Source organism: Polypterus senegalus, chromosome 15, assembly GCF_016835505.1.
Source record: "Polypterus senegalus isolate Bchr_013 chromosome 15, ASM1683550v1, whole genome shotgun sequence".
Lineage (NCBI taxonomy): Eukaryota > Metazoa > Chordata > Cladistia > Polypteriformes > Polypteridae > Polypterus > Polypterus senegalus.
In genome coordinates, this window is record NC_053168.1 from 32736438 (window position 1) to 32762561 (window position 26124).

A 26124-nucleotide genomic window follows, 5' to 3' on the forward strand; every position below is an offset into this window, starting at 1 on the left:
CCCAGAATGATGTAAACTTTGAGTCTAAGAATGCAACTTGTACTGTTGGTGCAACATAAAATTCAAAATGAACTAAGATTGATTAATCACTCTGAAAGCAAAACAATTTGCCTGTTTAATGAAAAACAGGAAAAGATATTCATCCCAGAAAGATTATGGCAGTTAGGATGATTAGCAAACAGAAACACAAATTCTTTTTTCTTAGTCTTCTATAAAAGTTCTGAATTTTGATTTATATCATATGCTATACAGAACTGAACATTTTCTAACTTGTTAAAATACAAAGGACACACAGATACAAGCTTGTAGAAAGTTACTGAGATAAAACCTGAGATGTCCTGAAGTAGCAAGTGTAGATCCTGCTCCATTAAGAGAGGGCATCTGGAGGAAGACTGTCTAAAGGTTTCAAACAATTTAAACTATTGTTGAAAGAGTTGCATCTTGGGTGAAGCAAGAAGTGTGAAAAAGTTTAATCCACTGTAGATAAGACACATTAATAAAGGCTACTAGGAAGTTGCGCATGGTAGATTAACAATTTTTAAAACTTCAATTAAAAGAGTAAAGAGTACTGTAGCCAGCTTTTCCTAAACATAATGGGATCATTTCAATGTAAGCTGGATGATAAATTTGTGAAAGCAATCTACCATGGAGACATAATCAGCGATTGTAAGCTTCAAGGATTCAAACCTCCAAGATACTGAACCCGAAGAATAAACAACTAACCTACATTGCAAATGAGATTTGGAGGAATTTGCCAAAATATCCTTTAGAGAGACTGTAGCAGCATTACCTAAGTGGAACTACATCACCCAGGATGTAGCGAGAGGACTGTGCTACATAACTGCCTCGACCTGCTGGGACACGGCTGTTGGGAGGCAGCCTTGACAGCTCTAGATTTAATAAATGACACTGGTTTGATCAAAAGTCTCTCATTTTTTCTCTAGCTGTTTTTCACAACTGCAGCACTCACTTTTTCTGGATTATATCTTCTCATCATTACCCACAAGGATTACAGTTCTTATTTGGATTTTTAAATTCTTTGTTCATGATCTGTTTGTGGGATTTGTTTATTTAGAGTCGCCGTCATATAGAGTGTGCTCCTTCCACTACAGACCTGTGTCGGACATCCATCTGCATGGTAGAGCAGGATTTAAATATTTCCCGAAGGCTGCTCAGTTGGGTGTTTGATCCATCTTTCTCCAAAATCACCTGGTACTACACACAATAATGAAACATGAAGCCTCGATTTAAGAGTCTAAATATTTGTAACTTAAAGAAACTGCAATTCTTTTGAAGTGACAGGTATACCCAAAGTCCAACCAGGAAGAAAGAAAATTGTTATAGAAGGGGTCAGTTTTTTAAGACACTAATAGGCACTAGAATGCCCCTTATCATATTTGACTCCATGGTCGACTATGATTGTTGAGAACATAGGGTAAATTCTGAAGCAAGGCCTAAGAAGTTTCTGCACCATTATCAAAAAATTAAATGATGGCTTCTCCCCAAGAAAGTATTCTGTCACACCAACACAACTGTAGACACTTGCAGAAGCTACTGTATGCCAAGGGAAAATCAAGGTTTTTAGTGGATTAACAATGCATTAACACAGTTTACCTAGATGTTTCCTTTATTTTTTCAATTAGTAATGTAAATATTCATTACAAATCATTAATATTTATTGTTAACATGGTACTACTTAAGGAGAAATACCCTTCTGGAAGCCAAACAAATGTTCTCCTGTTACACAAAAAAAGAGATTTTTTTGGACTTTCTTAATTGCAGAAACATTTAACTTGTATCACTAGTAAAAAATGGAAGTGATAAAAAAAATAAGAAAAAACAGTACAAATGAGCATGGGTTTAGACACAGAAGAATCCATGCTGGAGTTTCAAGAGGAAATAACAAAACCTTAACGTAAAGGAAGTAGGCCAGAAGGTTATACAGTATTACCCACAATGATATTCACAAAACCTTTGATAAGTTACCAACAACAGTCTAATCATTAAACTACAAAGTAACTGTAAGAGCCATTTTCCTTATTCTATAAGATTCATGAATATTTTACTAAATCACAATGTATAATCTATGAGAGTTTCTTATAACCCCCGTAAGTAGAATTGCATTGGTATTTTCTTGCCATTTCTAACAGCTTTGAGTAAACATTATTCTTCAGTTAGTGACAGCCTTGCCATGAGTACGGTGTGGAAGGCATAAGGTTTTAAACCGTGCCAATCGGCCTACGGGTCTTTTTCTGAGTGTGTGAAGTGAATATGTAAGTATACAGCACTTAATTTTATGTGCCGTGCCATACGTTTAAACTGAACAGAAGAAGCAGCTAAGAATCTCTAAGTATATAAGAAGTTAAGAACCTTTAAGTATGAAGAAGTAAAGAAACTTTAAGTACAGAAGTAACTAAAGTTTCTCAAGAAAAGCTAAGTTTTGAGAAGATACATTTTTTTCCTAATTTTTTTGGCCTTTTTTATTCTGTGTAACTATTTTTTCTTTTATTCTTGTGTGGATTATTTGCTTTTAACTTTCACTAAATATTTTTAAAACGACCTTTTGGACGGAGAGATTTCTTTTGAAACGCATTTTACCCATGCTTGACTTCGCCTTATGCTTCGGCGGCTACAGTTAACAGAGAATCAAAAAGCACTGTGCAGAAGGGTTGCCAAGATTAGTGCTAAGGAAGCTACTTAATTTGAAAATGTTATAAATGATTTAAATAAAAATATAAAACAAACATGTTACTTAAAAAATAGATGATCCAAAGATGCGTCAGATTAAGATTATTGTAAATAAATGCAAGCTATTATACATAGAACACGGAAATATTTAATATAATTACACAATTTAGGATCTGCAAGTAAAAAATTCATCCATGAAAAAGACTACCGAGTCCTACTGGTCTCACAGACAAAACCAGTGGAAAAGCAATTAAACAAGCTAAAGAGATGCTGAGCAACAGAATGAACTGTGTGAAGTCCATGTCAACTCAGACGATGGTTAAGATGCATAAACGCACTTGTAAGGTCACATTTGGAATGCAGCATGCAGTTGTGGCTTCCAGGTTACAAATACATCAAAAAGACCCTTAAGATGTGCCAGATAACAACACCACTACATGTATTCTATATCTGAAGGGCACTTCGGAAACATGTTGTCCATTTATCCTAAAAAAATGGCACATTAACAAATCTGGTGAATAAGTAAGGCAGATGGTGTTTGTTATTTAAGAACTTTATTTTAAAGAAGACCTAGTTGGAGGCTAGTTAAGGGTAATTTTGCCACGAATGGTAGAAAACATGAACAACTAACCACGTGATGTCATTTAAATTAGCACTAACAGGACCCTTAAGTGTTCACTTGAATAACTTTGGAACAAGAGAGTAAAAATGAACCAGCTGTGTTAGGCCATATGGCCTGATCCTATCAAAATTATGATGTTCTTACAGGAGGTGTTAGTATGTCAGGGAGAAGAGGATAGATAAACTCAAATATAAAACAAAAAAAAACACACCATTTCAGAAGTTGTAAATAGAATCAGCAGTTCTTCTAATCGACTGCCCGTTTCAGAAACTTGGAAGTAAGCCCAACAAGAAACAAGCAGGTGATTTACAGCCATGCAGAATATGGCACCACAAGACAACCAGTCGAGGCCCTATGAAGAGGTTGGACTGGTATATAGGAAGTGACTGTAGTTTAAAAGCTAATGTCTCATATAGCTTGAAGCAAGTGGAAGGAAAAGTAAGAGTGAAGATGAAAGCATATCAGGTGTACAGATGCCTTCTGAATGTGCTAAAATGGACTTATGGTAGAGTCCAGAAGCAATTTCAAATACTAGCCTCTCCCATGCATATGACTCAGAAAACGCATGACTTAACCACCCCTCGAGTATACTATGATTTTCTTGTTCACACATACAAAGGAAAATGCAATTTCCTGGGTTGATAGTCAAAATCTTATCTCACTTAAGTCTCTGGTGATTTTGAATGTTGTCCAAAAGCTCTGCAACCACCAACTTTGCAGTTAATCCTGGATTCAGCTTTGATCACACATGCCCCGAACCAATAAACAAACAAGTAAAATCGTTAGAAAGTGTGCATGTATGAAAGACCCGACTAACAATTATCTTAGCAGTTTCAGAAAACTAAAATTGAATCCATAAGGAAGTTTTAATTTTGGAATTTCTACAAACCTAAGAAATAAACCCTGAATCAATTACTGTCACCTCCTCTGTGTCTCTAAGACTGAGTAGGACAGATGCTAAATCATTGAGATCAGCAGCATTGATACATGTTTTACAAAATTATGTCACAATCTGGAAAAAACAATACCTTGGCTTTGTAACATCATATCATCATTTGTTTCAAATACAGTATATATTTGAAAGTTATCATCCAAAACAACATTTATGAATGTTTTATCCCTTACCTTAAGTAGAGCCTGCTGTTTTTCATTTATTTGACGGCACTTACAAGGTGGAAATAATTTCTGCACAAGTTTCTTCACAGTGAAATAATCAACAGTATCTCCATAGATATGCCTTCGTAGTTCACAAAGATCTCCACCCTAAAAGATATAAATAAAATCTTAGATTATTCACAGATTCAGACTGATAATATTGTTACTTGATTTTTTTTAAATCTGTTTTACAAACATATTACTTGTTTTAATTATGCAGACGTAATGTAGACATTTACTTGTTTTTTAGTTAATGTTGTCTTGTTCATTTAATGGGTGAACGGGGCATGTCATACTCTGAGAGGTTTAGGAAATTAAACCTTATTAGTCTTGAGCAGAAAAGGCTGCATGTATATCCAATCCAGGTCTTCAAAATTTTCAAAGGCATCAATAAAAACTGATCTACTACTATTCTTTCAGTTGACTGCTGAATCACGTACACAAGGATACCAGTAGAAATTAATTTAGAATGTACTCGAAGCAAAGCCATATAGTTGAAGCAGAAATTCTAACATCTATATAATCTATATGAGATACTGGGACAATTTAGCTATTAACTAGCTGAATGAGCTTGATGGACTGAAACTATTATTATGGAAAAGTACTTTGAGCTGCTTTTTTGTATGAAAATGTGCTATATAAATAAATGTTGTTGTGATGCATTTTAAGCTTACTGGTCTTTATTTACTTAGATCTTGAGAATCACTTTTTTATATAATGGTACGATATTTGATAGTTTCCAGTCTGTAAGAATTTTTTTTTGTGTGCAATGAATTTAGTAAAGAATTCTATATTATAGATTATATATAGATATAATTTATTTGATATATTTGCCCCCTGGTGCCTTCAACGCCCAACACCCAAGAATATCAGTAAAATCTGTAAATGTACAAAAGAAAAATTATATATATAATATATATAATACAATATATATATATATATATATATATATATATATATATAAATAACTGCTCAAAAAAATTAAAGGAACACTTTGAAAACACATCAGATCTCAATGGGAAAAAGAAATCCTCCTGGATATCTATACTGATATAGACTGGGTAATGTGTTAGGAACAAAAGGATGCCACATCGTTTGATGGAAATGAAAATGATCAACCTACAGAGCCCTGAATTCAAAGACGCCCAAAAATCAGAGTGAAAAAATTATGTGGCAGGCTAGTCCATTTTGCCAAAATTTAATTGCAGCAACTCAAAATTGTACGCAGCACTTTGTATGGCCCCTGTGTTCTTGTATACATGCCTGACAACATCGGTGCATGCTTCTAATGAGATGACAGATGGTGTTGTGGGGGATCTCCTCCCAGATCTGGACCAGGGCATCACTGAGCTCCTGGACAGTCTGAGGTGCAACCTGGTGGCATTGGATGGACCAAAACATAATGTCCCAGAGGTGTTCTATTGGATTTAGGTCAGGAAAGTGTGGTGGCCAATCAATGGTATCAATTCCTTCATCCTCCAGAAACTGCCTGCATACTCTCACCATGTGAGGCCAGGAATTGTCGTGCACCAGGAGCCACTGTACCAGCATAGGGTCTGACAATGGGTCCAAGGATTTCATCCTGATACCTAATGGCAGCCAAGGTGCCTTTGTCAAGCCTGTAGCGGTCTGTGTGACCCTCCATGGATATGCCTCCCCAGACAATAATTAACCCACCACCAAACTGCTCATGCTGAATGATGTTACAGGCAGCATAATGTTCTCCATGGCTTCTCCAGACTCTTTCACATCTGTCACGTGCTCAGGGTGAACCTGCTCTCATCTGTAAAAAGCACAGGGCACCAGTGGTGCATCTGCCAATTCTGGTATTCTATGGCGAATGCCAATCGAGCTGCATGCTGCTGGGCAGTGAGCTCAGGGCCCATTAGAGGACATGGGGCCCTTGGGTCACCCTCATGAAGTCTTTCTGGTTGTTTGGTCAGAGACACTCACACTAGTGGCCTGCCTGTTCCTCTTTGCCCAAAGGAGTAGATACTGGTCCTGCTGATGGGTTATGGACTTTCTATGGCCCTCTCCAGCTCTCCTAGAGTAACTGCTTGTCTCCTAGAATCTCCTCCATGCCCTTGAGACTGTGCAGGGAGACACAGCAAACCTTCTGGCAATGACACGTATTGATGTGCCATCTTGGAGAAGTTGGACTACCTGTGCAACCTCTGTAGGGTCCAGGTATCGCCTCATGCTACCAGTAGTGACACTGACTGTAGCCAAATGCAAAACTAGTGAAGAAACAGTCAGAAAAGATGAGGAGGGAAAAATGTCAGTGGCTTCCACCTGTTAAACCATTCCTGTTTTGGGGGTCATCTCATTGTTGCCCCTCTAGTGCATCTGTTGTTAATTTCATTAACACCACAGCAGCTGAAACTGATTAACAACCCCCTCTGCTACTTAACTGACCAGATTAATATCCCATAAGTTTCATTGACTTTATGCTATACTCTGATTAAAAAGTGTTCCTTTATATATATATATATATATATATATACTGCTCAAAAAATTAAATATATATATATATATAAATATAAATATATATATATATATATATATATAAATATATATATATATATATATAAATATATATATATAAATATATATAAATATATATATATAAATATATATATAAATATATATAAATATATATATAAATATATATAAATATATATATATATATAAATAAATAAGCATACTAGGATTGCATACTAAAGACATGCATGCCAAGTTAACTGATGACTCCAGTTTGACCGGAGAGAGGGTATGTATGTGAATGAGTGCGCTCTGCACTGGCATTGTGCCCTTTGCAGCCTTGACAGACTTTTGTCCATGCAATTCAGAACTATATTAAAGTGGGTTCAAAAAATAAATGTTTAAAATAGCATTTCCAATGGTTATGATGATAGTAACTATAGAAAGCTGTGAACAGTTATTTTTATTGTATTTAATAAACTTTGCATTTAAATAAATATCCTGCTTACATACAGAATATCTTATTCCTGATCTTTACTGTTATTAATCACTATGTAACATTGTTCACGTGTTTTCATTCTTGTACTGCCTAAATCCAGTTCTGCTGGAAGAAAGGCAGAGAAAGCATGTTTGTTTTACAGAAACTTCTAGAAAAGAAGGGGGAAAAGTCCTAGTTAGAAACTAATTGGTTTATTGTGTCAAAACAGTATTATCCTAATGTTACAAATAGGGCTACCACAGAATGTGTATTTTGCCACATTTAGACCCCACAATCACTGGGCTCTAAATACCCTGGAGCATCACAGCTGATCAACTCTGGGGCTTTTGAATTAATGCCCACTGTTACCATCTACCGCCAAACTACCTGGACATTCGTAAAACATTTGGCGAAGATAACAGGAGCAAAATAATTCAGTTGAATACTACATTCGTCTCTGTCAACTTTTACCTTTAGTCTCCTGACAAAGTCTTTTTATGAATTTGTACACTGAAAGACTCTTTAATAGATGCTAAGTGTAAAATTATGATGTGTCATGATTGATTTGTTTTGTTAAAGTGCTTAATTTGTTACCATTGTGGGTTGAGGTGTTACTGTAATCAGAACAATCTGTCCAGTGGAGTTAGTGCTCCCCTGCTGAACACGGCAGCCTTGAAATGAGCAACCTTTTGTTCTACATGGCTCCACATGAATTGTGGCTTTGACTATAACAGTTCAAAGTGGCGTCTACATTTTTATAGGTACTCTATGAGCTAAAATATTTAAACACACCCAAAATGTAAATATCTGAAAAATTAAATAAATATTTAATTAATACAGGAATAAAGTAAAAAAAAAAAAACCTCAGGGTCCAGAAAAAGATGGCAATGGGCGGATTTCCCATCCCTGCCAGCTCTGCCAATTTCCTGCACATAGCTTTCAAAGCTTTTCGGCATGTTATAGTGGATGATCCCACGCACATCCGACTTGTCCAAGCCCATTCCAAAAGCCACTGTTGCCACAACAATACGCAGCTCCCCGCACATGAAGTTGTTCTGGACTCTTCGACGCTGAGATGCAGACATGCCTGCATGGTAAGACTCCGCTATCCACTTCAGTGGCTTCCGGATCATCTTCTTAGCTATCCAAGAAAACGTAGCAATAAGTGTTAGACTTATAATTTAGCATCATATAGTATTTTTTATTATTTAAATGGATTTACATCTTTACTCCAATTTTTCTGGTGAAGTTGATTATGGAAAAATGCCAAATTGGTCTGACCAGGTCATCCTTTTCATACTCTCTAAGACATAATCCCTCTAGCGTGTCCTGATTATCCTCCTGGTTGTCTTCTCCAAACCACCACAACTGGCAGTTCTTCTTCAATGCCTTCCTATAGTACATCCTAACACGGAGAGTAAGCATGTCAGCACTGCACACAAAGCTCATTTCAGTGGCTTTTCTTGTAATCACATGTTTTTGGTCATTATTTAGAGCTTGTGACCATAAATGAAGATGTATACTGAACAACAAACCAAACGTTTTGTCTGAGGACTCAGTACTCTCTTCCTAATCATAGACCAATGTAACATCCATACAAGAGCTGCCACTGGAAAATTCATTGGTCAGTCTCACAATCACCTCCACCTTAATTTGTGAACAAGATTACAATGTACTGGACCTCTAGCACTTTGGGCAGCTGCTCACCTCTTACATGCTTGGGACAAATCTGGAACAGAACCACCACCTCAAAATTAGGAGGTGTTCATTTTTGTTTTACTTTTATCTGGAAACTTATTATATCAGAACACAATTCAATCAATCAAATACAAACATCACAACAAGTACAGTAATATACTTTAAAAACAATCCATGCTAACACATATAACTATCATATCTCACTCAGCTATGAACTATTCCACTCAGCAACAGAGAAAACAAGATCACAACATTTATTTACTTGCACTTCAATAACTCTGTTAATTCACAGAAACCCATTTTCTTTTTTCTTTTGCATTTTATTGAGTTTATTAAAATCAAATAACGTTACATACAAGCAAGTCAGGTTTAACAAAACTAGGTTTGAAACACATCAACCTCCACCCATGAAAAAGAGCTAGGCCAGCAAAGTAAAACTTTAAACTAGTAAAAATAAGTAAATAGATAAATTAATAAATGAATAAAAATAAATAGAATAAAAAAAGAGGGGAGAGAATCAGCTTCCTCAATTTAAAACCTTATTCTAAAATGTTATTTATTAGATCCTGCCAGGTTTTGAAAAAGTTTTGCACAGATCGTCTATGTGCGAATTTGATTTTTTCCAATTTTAAATAGCATACAACATCAGTTACACACGGACTTAAAAGAGGTGGGTTAGGATTCTTCCAATTGAGCAAGATAATCTACGTGCCAATAGTGTAGTAAAGGCGATCAGTTTGTTTGTCTTTCTCCACTTTAATCTCATCTGGAAGTCCACCAAACACAGCGTTTAGTGGATTAAGAGAGATTGTGACACCAAGGCTGTCTGAAAGGTATTTAAAGATTTTGGTTCAAAATGATGTTAATTTGGTGCAGGCCCAAAACATGTGACCCAGTGAGGCTGGAACTTGATTGCAACTTTCGAAGGTTGGATCTTGCCCTGGAAACATTTTGGACAATTTTAAATGAGACAGATGTGCTCGATATATAATTTTAAGTTGAATAATTGTATGCTTTGCACAAACCTGGTTTCAAAAATGCAATGTATACCCCTATTCCAGTTAAGAGAAACCAGGATATTGGTCTCTGAGAAACTTGGTTGTAGATTTTTCCTTGGGAAACCTGGTAATGTAAGCCTTTAACCAAGTTGCAGTTAAGGATTTCGTAGTCTGCTCATGTCTGTTGCACTCTTAACCTGCGCTAACTCTGCCCCACCAGTTTTTGCTTCAAACACATATCCAGCAGCTACGGGTACAAAATGGTGGAAGCATCCAAAAGAATACATTTCCTGAGGTAAATGATTGCATTATGCCTTCTCCTGGTTGAAATAACCTCTCTTAATATTTCAGAAATTGATAAATTTATGCTAATGAGCTGAACGTACAGTGGTAAGCTTGGCAGTACCTTCTCAGGAGACAGGTTCCATGCTTGTTTTTGGATACATAGCAGCCATTGATGATGCTTAGTTTTATTTTTATTTTTTTTAGTGCATTTGTATGACATCATACCATAATGCTAAAGGAGAATTTCATAAGTGAACTTGCACATGTAAATGGGGAAATTTTAGAAACCAGGTATCTGCTTTAACCAGGTTACTCACCTTATCCCGGTTTAGTGTGTGCATGTAAACACACTCATTGTCTGAAGAGGCCAAGACAAAAAAAAAAACACACATGTAAATAGCAGAGATACAACCCTTTCAAACAGGACACCCTCCAAACCTCAAATGCACCTCAATATTCTGTGTCTATGGAATCCATTCATAGGAGAGAAAAGGAGACAAGTTTTAACCTTGCACAAAATACTACACTAAATGGACCAAAGTATGCATACACTCACCCCATAAATACAGAATCAAATAATATGCAGCAAAAGAGCCTGAACCCCATAGTTGTGTAGCACCTCCCACAAGACACCATGAAGTATGTCATATGCTTTTTCCAAATCCATAAAGTGTTCCTTTTCTTCGATCTATAATTCATCACATGCATAGAGTTTCCACTTGAATATCCCAGCTTAGACTGTACCAGAGAGGCTAAGGTGTGTGATCCTTTGGTATCAGAAGGATAACCTCTCGTCTCCCCTTTTAAAAATAGTGACCACTACCCACATCTGCTTGCCCAAGGGGTAATCCTCATCTTCCATGCAACAGTAGAAGGAACAAACCCAAAACACCCACACAATACCTCAGGGTTCCTCAATCACGGTCCCAGAGGGCGACAGTGGCTGCAAGTTTTTGCTCCAACCCAATTGCTTAATAAGAAGCACTTATTGCTCAAGTAACACTTGTGCTTCACTTTAGTTGTCTCACTTGTTAAGGTTTTGAACCTTTATTGCTTATTTTAGTCTTAAACAGCTGTACTCTTGCTTTTTAATTGCTCCTAATTAGCAATAACATACAAATGACAAAAGAGACCAGCATTTCTCCATTTAGTTTTTACCATTTACGCCTGTGTGTATTTATCATAACTACTGGGTTTAATTAAATACTTGGAAGGAAAGTGAAGAGAAAAAAAGTGAAGGGCTGAGAGTTACTCCTCCATTTTAGCCTTCAAATCATATGGATGATATCCTTAGAAAGGGAAAGAAAATCTAGGATATGAGAATGAGCTGACATAGCAAAGTTAAAGCACTAACAAGCCACAAAATTAAATTATTGGCAAGAATTGCTTTTTAATTAAGCAACCGGGTTAGAACAAAAACCTGCAGACACTGCAGCCCTCCAGGACTGTGATTGAGGACCCCTGCAATATCCAGTGCTTTCAACCTTTTCAGCCCAATCTCATCCTCCATTGTGACCTAGATACCATGGAGTTTTTTTGCACAGACATCAGCCAAAGGGAAGGGCCCTACTCCAACCAATGCATCTGGCAATGCTTTTTCCAAGCTGTGTTGTTAAGATATTTATACTAAACAATCCATAAATAACACAATAATTCCAATTAGATCACACAGAGAACCTTGTAACATAACTAGTAAAATGGAACCAACTTGGTGCCAGTCCTGAGGCTGAATGTTTACTAGCGACTGCTGGGTGACTGTGTTGTCCATTCAGGCTCAACCTGAAAAAGCTGCATAGAACCACAATGTGGGCTCACCACACACAAGGTGAAGGATGAGTGTTAGGTGTGTAGTGCCACTTGGTTGACAAGAAAGAGTGGGACAGATCTAAGTATACTAGACCCTGGTATCAGAAGTTGACACTTGGTACATGTAACTTAACTTAAAGTATCAGACACAGAAGTTTTGTGGGATGTTAAAATATACCTGCTAAGTTATGTCTTGCTTGCTTCAACACACTGCATTGACTTTGAATCCAGACGTCTTAATTTAGGGTGTTTTCATCAAAATGACTAACAAATTATTAAATTATTTTACATTTGTCAATGTACAGTATTTCAATAAGAGGAGCACTGGCACATTAAGTTACTTCATCAAGATAATTAAATGCCAACAGTAAAAAAAAAACAACAAACAAAAAAAAAAAACTTAGTTTTTGATTCAAAGGTTCAGATACTAGGTCACACTGCCTAACATGCACCAACAATAAATCAAAAGTGACAGCGTTATATCTCCTTTTCTTTTTTCCATTATGCTAATCCAGTCTCTAAGGAAAGTTCAAACAAATTACATTAATTCCAATCTATCTGTATGAAATTAAAACTTTAAAATTTGTTTGGAATACCTTGCTTTAAATAGTTTAGGCTGCCTATGCAGTATTTATAGTCAAAAACTGTAAAATAACATTATCAAACATTCTTAACTCAGCCTAGTCCAAAAATGGGGGCTGCAATGGACTGAAGACTATTCTGGAAGCACTGGGTGTAAAAAAAAATGCAAGAAAAAGAAAAAAAAGTCTACTCATAGCTAGTCAGATTTCGATATAATTCTGTTCGTGTGGTTGAGTTAAAATAATAAGAAACACATATATACAATACAATTCCGCTTGGCCTGCTGGTACCTTTTAGCTGCCTCCAGAGTCCCAAAGGACAAAGGGTCCTGTAGGACTCCTTCTTCAGCTTGACGGCATCCCTCACCGCCGGTGTCCACCAATGGGTTCGGGGATTGCCGCCATGACAGGCACCGACCACCTTACAGCCACAGCTACAGTCAGCCGCCTCAACAATAGAGGCATGGAACATGGCCCAATCGGACTCAATGTCCCTGACCTCTGTCGGGACGTGGTCGAAGTTCTGCCGGAGGTGGGAGTTGAAGCTGCTTCTGACAGGCTGCAAGTCCGACAACGCGACCACAAAGTCGATCATTGAACTGTGGCCTAGGTTGTCCTGGTGCCAAGTGCACATATGAACACCCCTATGCTTGAACATGGTGTTCATTATGGACAATCTGTGACGAGCACAGATTGGCCATTCTTCCCAATCACGCCCTTCCAGGCCTCACTGTCATTGCCCACATGAGCATTGAAGTCTTCCAGCAGTAAGAGGGAGTCCCCAGAAGGTATGCCCTCTAGCACCCCTTCAAGGGACTCCAAAATTGGGTCGGTACTCCAAACTGCCGTTCGGCGTATACACACAAACAACAGTTAGGACCCCTCCCTCCACCCAAAGGCGAAGGGATGCTACCCTCTCGTCCACTGGAGTAAACCCCAATGAACAGGCTCCAAGTCAGGGGGCAATAAATATGCCCACACCAGCTCGGCGCCTCTCACCGGGGGCAACTCCAGAGTGGTAGAGAGTCCAATCCCTCTCAAAGAGATTGGTTCCAGAGTCGAAGCTGTGTGTCAAGGTGAGCCCGACTATATCTAGCTGGAACCTCTCGAACTGGCACACTAGCTTAGGCACATTCCACGTCCCAAGAGCCAGCTTCTGTAGCCGAGGATCGGACTGCCAAGGTAACTCACACTGCACCCAACCTCCTTGGCCCCTCCCATAGGTGGTGAGCCAATGTGTGCAGGCCCGGCCACCAGGTGCTCACCATCGAGCCCCACCTCCAGGCCTGGCTCCAGAGGGGGGCCCCGGTGACCTGCGTCTGGGTGAGGGAAAACACCGTCCAAATTTTTTTGTTCTTCATAGGAGGTTTGTTGGACCGCTCTTTGTCTCATTCCTCACCTAGGACCAGTTTACCTTGGGTGGCCCTACAAGGGGCATAAAGCCCCAGACAACAAAGCTCCTAGATCATTGGGACGCGCAAACCCCTCCACCACGATAAGGTGGCGGTTAGAGGAGGGGTGGGACTCTGGAGGCAGCTAATAGGTACCGGCAGGCCAAGTAGAATGCGGCTTCGGAGGTTGCTGAGGCAAAAGCTCGGGCGTATGAGGAGTTTGGGGAAGCCATGGAGAACGACTTTGAGGAGATTCTGGTCCACCATCTGGCGTCTCAGGAGAGGGAAGCAGTGCAGTGTACATGGTGGGGATGGTGCGCTGCTGATCTCAACTCGGGAAGTTGTGGGTTGGTGGGGGGAGTACTTCAAAGGCCTCCTCAATCCAACCAACATGCTTTCCAATGAGGAAGCAGAGCCTGGGGACTCGGAGGTGGTCTGCGCCATCACTGGGACTGAGGTCACTGAGGTGGTCAAAAAACTCCTTGGTGGCAGGGTCCCGGGGGGTGGATTAGATACGTCCGGAGTTCCTCAAGGCTCTGGATGTTGTAGGACTGTCTTCGTTGACACACCTTGGCAACATCGCATGGACATCAGGGATAGTGCTTCTGGATTGGCAGACCGGGGTGGTGGTCCCCCTCTTTAGGAAGGGGGACCAGAGGGTGTGTTCCAACTACAGAGGGATCACACTCCTCAGCATCCCTGAAAAGGTTTATTCGGGGGTCCTGGAGAGGAGGGTCCATCAGATAGTCGAACCTCGGATTCAGGAGGAACAGTGTGGTTTTTGTCCTGGTCGTGGAACAGTGGACCAGCTCTTCACCCTTAGCAGGGTCCTGGAGGGTGCATGGGAGTCTGCCCAACCAGTCTACATGTGTTTTGTGGAAAAGGCGTTCAACCATGTCCCTCATGGAATCCTGTGGGGGGTACTCCGAGAGTATGGGGTACTGGACCCCCTGATAAGGGCTGTTCGGTCCCTGTACAACTAGTGTCAGAGCCTGGTCCGTATTGCCAACAGTAAGTTGAACCCGTTTCCAGTGAGAGTTGGACTCCGCCAGGGCTGCCCTTTGTCACTGATTCTGTTCATAACTTTTATGTATAGAATTTCTAGGCACAGCCAGGGCGTTGAGGGGGTCCGATTTGGTGGACTCAGGATTGGGACACTGCTTCATCAGGCCGTGATCTTCAGCTTTCTCTAGATTGGTTCGAGGGCAGAGTGTGAAGCAGCTGGGATGGGAATCAGCACTTCCAAATCTGAGACCATGGTCCTCAGCCAGAAAAGGGTGGAGTGCCCTCTCTTGGTTGGGAGCGAGATCCTACCCCAAGTGGAGGAGTTCAAGTATCTCGGGGTCTTGTTCACACGTCCGCTGTGATGCAGGCTCTGCATCAGTCTGTCGTGGTGAAAAAGGAGCTGAGCTGTAAGGCAAAGCTCTCAATTTACCAGTTGATCTATGCTCCTACACTCATCTATGGTCATGAGCTATGGGTAGTGACCTAAAGAACAACACTGCGAATACAAGCGGATGAAATGAGTTTCCTCCGCAGGGTGTCTGGGCTTTCCTTTAAAGATAGGGTGAGAAGCTCAGTCATCCGGGAGGGGCTCAGAATAGAGCCGCTGCTCCTCCGCATCGAGAGGAGTCAGATGAGGTGGCTCGGGCATCTGATCAGGATGCCTCCTGGACGCCTAACTGGTGAGGTGTTCCAGGCACGTCTAACCGGGAGGAGGCCCCGGGGAAGACCCAGGACACATTGGAGGGACAATGTCTCCCAGCTGGCCTGGGAATGCCTCGGGATTCCCTCGGAAGGGCTAGAAAAAGTGGCCAGAGAGAGGGAAGTCTGGGCATCTCTGCTCAAGCTGCTGCCCCCGCGACCCGATCTCGGATAAGCGGAAGAGGATGGATGGATGGATATATACAATATATGCACATAACCTGAGAGGGTAAAATCCATCTTCAAGATGACACATTGAACCATCAATGAGATTGGAACTTACTGTAGCACTACACTAAATGTAACTACACTGCTATGAATCTAGTATATTGACTTAACAGGTCAGCAAGCAATTGCTAACGATTAAGGAATTTAGCTAAACCTGTTCTCAATATTTACTCAGAAATGAAGAAACCCGCCAAGGAACAATGCAACACAGACTTGGTTACAAATGATGAGTAGCAAAGAGGAAGCTACTGCTGTCCAAAGTTAACGTCATTCACCACAGGAAAGAACGGAGCAAGGAAATGGTTTTAAAAGTAACCTGAATTTGGAGAACTGTAACACTCACTGCCTAATCTAGTTTTCAATAATTTCCATCTGGTAGACTCATCTGTGAGCAGAGAAACACTGGAAATGAGTTCCAGACATCTTACCTTCAAGAAACAGTCCAACACGGGGGCTGAAAACTTAATGGTTTGTGCTGCTGCTGTATAGTATAGTGGCAAAAATAAGTAGGTCTGCTGAATACATAAAAGAATTGTTCAAGGTAACCCTTATCCATTTTATCAATGTAAATGTTTAGATTTTTCAACGCTCCACTGAAACAGGGTTGACACAACTCTGATTCACATCACCATAGAAATATCAATAGGCAGAGCAGCATTTGTCGACCTAATGGCAGATCCTCTTTGTGAATACCACTGTATCAATATCATGCAGACATTACATTAAGGCTGTACAATGGATGCTACAAAAAACATGGCTCTGTTATTCAGTTTACTATTTAACACACAGTTTCATAAGTGTCAGTGGGCACCTGGCAGCATTTATTTCCATATAATTACACATCTATATCGACAAAAGCATGAATGTAAAATTACTCAGGGCATGCAATATGAGGCTCCATCAACTATAAAAATGTATTTTCCCAACATTATTCAGACTAAAATGGCGCAAGATCACAGAATACAAAACAAAATTGCACTTTCACTGAATGAGCCAGTGAAGTATGGAAATAAGGAGTGGCACACAAAGAAAATAATAAAATGAATAAAACAGGTAATGACTGTCCCACTGTGTCTAACTACACATGGTTTGCTCTTCAAAAGGAGGGCAGGGCTTGACCACAGTGATCAGGCCACATCATATTTGTAGCAGTTACCCATCATTCTCACCACCTATTTAAAGGTTTCTGCACAGAGTAAAAGAGATTCCTCATATAGAAATACGAGCTGTGTAAGCCTGCGCTGTAAAAAGCCTGGGCTCCTATAAACTATTGAAATCATCAGAACAAAAACTGAAATGCAGAGTCGGCAGTTTTATTTTGCGGACTTACTCACCGCCCTTGTCCATCAGAGGCTAAGCGAGTTTGTCTCTGACTCGTTAACTTGGGGCCGCCATGCCAGCTCTTTGAGCATCACTGCTGTAGCCTCACACTTCCGGGCCAGACAGGCAGAAGACACACACAAACACACTTCCACGCGTAGATGTTTATATATAAGATACCATAACCATCATATACATTTCAAGTCAATGCTAGAACTGCCTTGAAAGAAGCCACTAGACACTGAGTCTGCATCTTACCCCTGTTTAACTTTGTCTTGCCCATAAAGGCGGGCTTATGTGCAGGTGAGAGCTGACAACTAATGAGCGCTCACCCAGAAGTAAAATACATACAAATTTAGATACGAGGAGTAAGGTACACAGGGGTTTTAGACCTCACAAACAGGAAAGACACCCATCTACATAGTGGTAGGTAAACCATGTGACATAATACAGTGGGGGAAAAAAAGGGACAAAATTGCAGCTGACCTCACAATACTTGCAAAACCTTCAGATGAGCATGAGATCTGCCAGGCAGCACATTACTGACTATCAGAAAAAGTGAGGAGCTTGTGATATTTTGGAAATGTGAAACTGCACTAGAAATTAATTATGCGTTCATGTATTTTGAAAAACCCTGTAATATCTACTAATGTAATCTGACATACTTGGAAGTCATCAAGTTTGGCATCCCCTCAGACTAGAAATTAACAATACAGTAATCCCTTCTTGTTCACGGAGGTTGCATTCCAGAATCCCACGCGATTGATGAAAATCCGCGAAGTAGAAACCATATGTTTGTATGGTTATTTTTATATATTTTAAGCCCTTATAAACTCTCCCACACTTTTAACATTATTAGAGCCCTCTAGACATGAAATAACACCCTTTAGTCAAAAGTTTAAACTATGCTCCATTACAAGACAGAGATGACAGTTCTTTCTCACAATTAAAAGAATGCAAACATATCTTCCTCTTCAAAGAATGCGTGTCAGGAGCAGAGAATGTCAGAGAGAGACAGCGAGAGAAAAGCAAACAATCAAAAAATCAATACGTGCTTTTGGGCTTTTAAGGATGCCAAAGCACCGCGATAAGGCAGCATTTTTTAGAGGAGCGTCCATATCTTCTAAGCAAACAGCCTCTGTGCAAACAGCCCCTCTGCTCACACCCCCTCCGTCAGGCGCAGAGTATGTCAGAGAGAGAGAAAAGCAAACAATCAAGCACCGCGCGGGAAGCATATCTTATATCATTGAGGAGTTTTAGTTAATATGTAATACATGCTCTGATTGGGTAGCTTCTAAGCCATCCGCCAGTAGCATCCCTTGTATGAAATCAACTGGGCAAACAAACTGAGGAAGCATGTACTATAAATTAAAAGACCCATTGTCCGCAGAAATCCGTGAACCAGGGAAAAGTCAGTGATATATATTTAGATATGCCTACATTTAAAATCCGCGATAGAGTGAAGCCGCAAAAGTCGAAGTGCGATGTAGCGAGGGATTACTGTATTTATGATAGAACACATACAGTAATATTGTGATATACAGTATGTATTTCTAGACGGTCATACACAGCTTAGTGAGTGCTTTATATGGGTTAGTGCAAGGACATGAGAGCACGGGGAGGTAAAAAGCGCACAATGTGTAATTATCTGTTTTCCTTTCCAGTATGGAAGAAAAGTTTTGAATTATGATGTTACTCTGGCCAACCAACTAACTCTGCCCCTTATGGTTCCCCAGCATATAAGGACAGAACATCCCATTCTAGGCCACCTCACAAGGAGGAAATATCAAAGAGCTAAGTTCATCTAAAATGCTTCATTTTGATGCACATAGCTTTTAAAAATCTTCTTCTTATAAAGCCCTAACCCTCTGATATAATTTTTCATCCGTTGTTACAATATATATATATTACATAAATGTAATTATTAGTTTTATTTGAAATTTTCAAAAAGAGGACAAAAATTGTAAAAAGTGTAATTATCTCCAGAAAATTCAAATGCAGTAAAACATATGCTGCAATTTGTATTCCTCCAATTAACACATTTTACATCCTTTCAAACAACATAGCAATTCACTTCCATTTATAGGTCCAACAAAACATTATAATTCTGCTTTAATAGATTGTTATTTCACCCATATCTTACCCAGAGCCTTTTTCCTTTTAGCATGGATATCCTCAAATTCCTCTTCAATGGATTCAGGGACTTCCTTTAGCACTACACCTTGCATACAAGTACGCAGCAAGGCAGCAATACGGTTAGTCTCCTCTCTCCGAGTGCAGTAGACAATAATGGAGTCCAGTGAGCCAAATCGATCACCTTTCAGCAAACCCACAAGAGCCTAATGACAATAACAAAACACCAATTAATGGACTGCGGCAATGGCAAGGAAACTTTAATAATAAACTGTCCAGACTACAACAGAAAAACATATCAAACTCCTGAGCTGATCTAGTTTTAAATGAGAATTAAAAAAATATATAAAGATCAGTTAAATCTATAACTTATGTTTCATAAAATGCAACAGTTTTTATACTACAATTCTAATTAAGCCGAAATTGGCATGCATTAAAATGATCTATATGGGTTAGATAATGGATGGATATATAGAAAGGCAGGAAACAAGTTTTGCCACACTCCACATGTTTATTTACAGTTTACAATGTCAGTAACCACAACGCAGCACACCAACACCATTCAGTCCCTTCTTGCCGCCAGTCCTTCTCCCTCCATTCCTCTTCAGGCTTTGTCCTCACCTCCCAGCTCTGGCCACTTATGGAGTGAGGCAGCTCCTTTTTATAAGGCACCTGCATGGACTCCAGGTGCCTAACGAGCTTCTTCCGGCCACACTCTCGGATGTGGTAGAAACGTGACCAAATAAGGCCCTGGAAAGGTCCATGCACCCCCTGGCGGTGGCCACAGGTTCCAACTGGGTTGAGAATCCCATGCTCATAACCCCACTGGAAACCTAGGAGGCTACCCTGTATCAGCCTGGGGAAGAAACTGTCCTGACAATCCTCTTTGCCCCGGTCCTTACACACTTTCGGCGACTGCATATATGCACACACACACACACACACTCACATATATTTTGTGTGTAAAGCAAAGCTCACAGACCCAGTGACTCACTCACTCATTAACAAAACACTATTTCCCATTTACTGAAAAAGCTGAAATTTGGCTGGTATATTTTTTTCTCTAAGAAAGGACAATCCAAAACATTACTATTTAGGGGTAAGAGTTCAAGAGTAAGCTGCTCCAGTGACTTAATAATATAAAATTAATTATTATTTGACTGACTTCTTTATTTAGCACGATTTACAATATTTCAAATACAACTGGTTACATTTCATTTATTTTTCCATTTGGAGCACAGACAGGTGAAGTGACTTGCTCATGTTCATACAGTGTCAGCAGTAGGATTTGAACTCACAACTTCGGGGTTTAAAGTCCTAGATCCAAAGCCTTAACCTTTACACCACAGGCCAATGACCAATTAACTGATGGCACTATAAACTGAGGCCCAATGTCTTATGAGATTTCCAGATCAGGTACAATATCTAAACCAATATATATGTCAAAAACACACCATTTTTTCCTGTTTCTTTAAACCTGAACTTTTTGGAATTCCACGATCATTTTAAATTTGGCCAGTTGAGTTTGATTAAAAAACCAATTCCCTGCTCATTGACAGTGAATGTAGGAAGCAATAAAGGAAAAACAAAAATACCACGTACTTTAATAAAGGAAAGACTGCACAGCCAATGCCTGATTGATTTAACTTTTATCACACTGCATACCCAGGGTGTTGAAACTATTACAAAAAAAAAGGGAAAAAAAGCTTATAAAAAGTAAACCTATACCTGGTCTTTTTCTTTGTCCATTGACACAGACAGATGCAAATTAGGAGGCACTGCTGCAGATCTAACAGCTATTCCATCTTCATCTTTGATCTCCAGGTGATGGGCAATATCACGTGCTGTGGCAAGAGTTGCAGTTGCTGTCAGACCTAGCAAACATCGCACACCCAAGCGGTCTCTAAGAACCTGCAGAATAATTAGCAATAACAGCTTTATTTGAATTGCTGAAACAAAATAATTACATTCTGATTAAAATATATTTTACATTTACTGAGTCAGACATTTTTTCTAAACAATCACAATGGAACACTGGATTATATCTTTCTAAAAGTGAAGTACTGAAATATAAGTTGATTTGTGCGTGGTCACACTGTGATCAAAGCACTAGAGAACTAGTGCATTTACAGTTCTGCTAGTAAGTCACTATACCACACTGAAAATGAAAGGTCTGTTTATTTTCAGTTTCCAATTGTAATTCCTACAGCTGAAGGGTGACCTTCCATTTATATTTATTGAACAAAGATAATTATAATTATGGTGGAACAGGGATGAGTGGTATTGACTTACAGCTCCACAGTCCTGAATAAAAATTCCAAAGTTCTGGTCAAATGTCTGTAGGCCTACAGAGTTTTCATGTCCCAACCTCTATTGGCAAATTGGTTTCCTTCCTAAGCATGTACATATTAGGTTAACTGATGACTGAAAATGAACCTCAAGTAAAGGTGGGTATATGTGTGACTGTACTCTTGGTTCAGGGTTGGTTACGGCCTTTAATCAGATGTTGCAGGGAGATACTTGAGCCATACGTGCCCCAAATATAATTAAGCAGGATTGACAATGAATAAGCATCTAAAGTTTTATCTAAAGCAGGCGGCTCCAATTCCAATCCTGGAGTGCTACCATGGCTGCAGGTTTTCATTCTAACCCTTTTCTTAATTAGTGACCAGTTTTTGCTGCTAATTAACTTCATTTTAATTGACTTGTTTTTTTATGATTCAGCTCTCTGAACTGCTTCATTGTTTCCTTAAATGGCAGCCAAACAAAAATGAGATGTGAAGTGAGACAACAAATGACCAGCCAAGTCTGGGACTCAAACTCCAACCAAGTTCACTCCAACCATTTTTTAAATTAAAAAAGACAATTCTTGTTGTTAATTAAACCTACTATATAATTCCATGGCCTGCTGGTGCTTTCATTTTGCCACAGCAGACATTTCTGAAACTGTTCATTTTCTTTTTTCTAAGAAAACCATCAAAATGTTTTATGGACCTGAGCTGATCAATATTACTTTGCCCTTCACTTTTTTTATTATAGTATATTGTATGATAGACAATGTATCACATTATTTATCTAATTATTGTTTGGATGTTAATTAAGGAAAACAATAAATAATTAAGGGTTCTAAATCTTAAACAGCAAGTTAATTAAAATTAAAGTAAAAAGGTTTAGAATGAAAGCCTGCAACCACAGTACTACTCCAGGACTGGAGTTGGGAGACCCAGGATTTATAGTGACTAGTACATCTCTACTGCACAATTAAACGGTTTAAAAACATCATTTTTAAAATTAAAATACTGGTAGATTTGGAGACTTGCTCAAATTCACACATGGACAGTCATAGAGACTGCTCAAGAAACATTGTGGTGTAAATTACAGTTATTTAGTCACTAAATCTCCATCACCAGTCACTAAATCCCTAATCCCCACTATCCCCATTTCAAAGACAAAACAAGCCCTATTGTAACCTATTTATTTGGACCATCAGCAGAACTTTACTCGCATGCATTTCTGTTTATTTATCTGACAAATTAAAAAGGTAGCAATACAATAAGTGCATACTGTGTGGGCACACACTTCAGTATACAAAATTCTTATCACTTTGTTCTAATCTTTAGATGACACCCTCTTTAATATTCTATTATGAAAGCTAGATAATGTTGCTTAGTACCACGGCAAGATAAAAATCATTTTTTACCCCTTGGTATGGAGAAAGAAAATATCAAAAAAATATGCATATATACATATATAGTATACACACACACATACATATAAACACCTAAAATACAGTATATAAATATATATATTTTTTATTATATACATAATGTGTTTTAAAACTTAATCCACTCTTCCACTCTATTTAGCTTTTCATTTCATTTCGTTAAACCTGTAAAAAGGTGTATGCTCTGCATTTTTAAGAATAACATGAACAAAAAAAATTATTACTCACTTTACAAAGCCTAAGGTAACAGGGCCGGAAATTGTGGGACCACTCAGATACACAATGTGCTTCATCTATACATGCAAAGGATACTGGGGGAAGCTGATCGGCAGGAGGCAGGCAGCCAGATCCAGCATGTCCACCGCCAACAAGTGCCTCAGGAGACAGCAGTAGTACGTGGACTTTGCCTTCTTTCACCTGAAAGCAAAAACAGATTTTTTTTTTTTTTTTTTTTTAAAAACAGAAACATTATCTATCACCATTGTTGCTTTATACTTTTTTTTTTTTAACTGTAACAACTCACACCTTTTCAATGGCAGCTTCTCTTTGATTTTTTGTCATGTTGGAATGAATGCAGGCAGCTTTTACTTTGGGAGGGAGACCAGAAACCTAAAAAAAAATCATAAAGTGGAAAGAAAAAATAAAAACCTATAGTGAAATATTTCTGCATCTTATTAATATTTGTAATACTTTTTCATGACCATATAAGCCAGACTTTTGTTATTTTTGTTGTAGCCATTGTTTAATCATCATATTCATTTGAAAAGTTATTACTTTTAATAAAAAGGTTATATAATAATCTTGCAAGAACATACTTTGTACAGACATATGGTAACTTTAACAGCTACAGTATATAAGGCTTAATCATTATAAACTATATCCCATTACTTTTGAGATGGCCTTTGGCTTCCCAAGATCGTAAACTGAAAATGTGGATTAACACTTCCCGGTCATGGTATTGTCCAGTAGCAACATGCTATATGCTGGTTAGACATGTAAGAAAGAATTTCACTGTACTTTGTATGCATGGCAGTAAACGTGAACTTTTAGAAGAGGCTAAAATAACATATGGCATATGGCTTCCTGGTGTTTGAATGAAATAACTTTATGACTAAAACGTATTACTTTTTCATAACCTTGTACTACACCCTTTCGACTTATTAGGTAGGATAATACTGCAAATAAACCTTTCCATTTCTTCTTTACTTAAGGTGTACACAAAGCTCTTCATTCTGACAACAGAGAGATGATGAGATTTACAGGAAACTAGCCGTGAACACTCCTTCTTTGTAATACTCCAGCACCATCGGATTAGCCTCCATCAAGACTGAAAACCACAACACTGAAGAAAGACACCAGACAACACTGCACTCTGTAATGAATTCCAGCTATACACAGAGTGGATACATGGAATTTCTGCTACTGTAAGTACGTATTATATTTCAAAATACTGAATCATACTGCATTTCACTTATATGATATTTTATATACTTTAAATTCTTTATGACAAATTGTCTACATTTACTGAAGTTTACCTGATCATCCATAAGAGACACTAATGGAGAGACAACTAGTGCAATGCTTTTTGACCTTTTGGCATATAAGTAGGCTGGAAGCTGGTAGCAAAGAGATTTTCCCATTCCAGTAGAAAGAACCACTAAAGTGGACAGGCCTATTAGTAACAAATCAAAAAATATTGTATACATCAAACTACTATCAGTTATTAACTGCAGATTGCACAAAATCAGTATAGAAAGAAGCAAACATATTAGCTGCAAATAACAGGAAAGAAAGTTGGATTTCCTTTTTTCAAACTATAATTTGAAAAAATACCATCACATACAATGCATTAAAAAGGTACCAAATTGCACAGCTTAATTCCAGAAATGTATTATTTCATGTACTAGAACATAAAATGGAGACAAATAAATTCAATGTACACAAGCTGATAACAGATATAATGCTGTTTGATGATACATTTGACAAAGACATTATACATGATTTAATGTGATATCTATATATAGAATACCGAAAAAAAACATTTAAAGATGGATTACCTATTTAATCAGACCCTAGAAGAGTGCTTCAGAAGAAGTTCAGTTTTCAGATATGTGTAATTTAGCATATGAATAGTCAGCAGGCCATCTTCAAAAGGTCTCAGCTCCCAAGAAGAGCTTACAATAAATGTTTTTTTTTTTTTTTTAAAAATCAGGTAAAAATAACATTGTTGTAGAAACATATACTATTGCACACTATAGAGGTATGAAAATAACACAACTACAATATTATATGTTTCTGCAACCCATATAAAATCTCTCCACTCTTCACACATTTTTGTTATGATAAGAATAAATAAGATAAGTTTTACCTGAAAGGATCCGCATAATAGCGAGTTCTTGACCAGGTCTAAATGACTTGTAACCAAAATCAGCAAGAGCTTCATAAACTTCTGGTGGAGTTGCTAAAATAAATAAATAAATTATATATATTGAACCAAAACAGGCATCTGAAATTGGTGTAAGAAAAGGCAAAACCAAACATATTTTCAAATTAAAGACAAGTATAGGACAGATTTTAAAGTTAGCTGTTGAAAATACCAAACTCTGTAAACTGCATATTGTCTATGATATATAAGCATGCATTACAAACTCCCCCTCCTACAATTCTGAGCCTGGTGTGGTGGTTCTTTTGTGCCTCTGTAATTCTCAGAGCTATCATATGTTGTCCAGTGATGTGCATTCCTGACAGGTATACTGACAGCAAATTAGTTTGGGAAAAGTCAAAGAACAATTCAGAATCTTAACTTTATAAATGTTCTAATAGAATCTAACA

At 38.5% G+C, this 26124-nt stretch overlaps 1 protein-coding gene across 2 annotated transcripts in view; it reads right to left on the bottom strand.

The window, feature by feature from the left end:
- recql4 (RecQ helicase-like 4) overlaps positions 1-26124 on the bottom strand; it is a 58596-nt gene that overhangs the window by 12151 nt on the left and 20321 nt on the right. For both annotated transcript variants that reach the window (XM_039737341.1, XM_039737343.1), the window contains exons 11-18: positions 25661-25753; positions 24828-24964; positions 23818-23901; positions 23521-23709; positions 21297-21479; positions 19579-19774; positions 8288-8565; positions 4436-4573 (exon numbers count right to left, since the gene is read on the bottom strand). In XM_039737341.1, the coding sequence (XP_039593275.1) occupies positions 4436-4573; positions 8288-8565; positions 19579-19774; positions 21297-21479; positions 23521-23709; positions 23818-23901; positions 24828-24964; positions 25661-25753 (1298 nt within the window). The remainder of the gene's footprint in view (positions 1-4435; positions 4574-8287; positions 8566-19578; positions 19775-21296; positions 21480-23520; positions 23710-23817; positions 23902-24827; positions 24965-25660; positions 25754-26124) is intronic.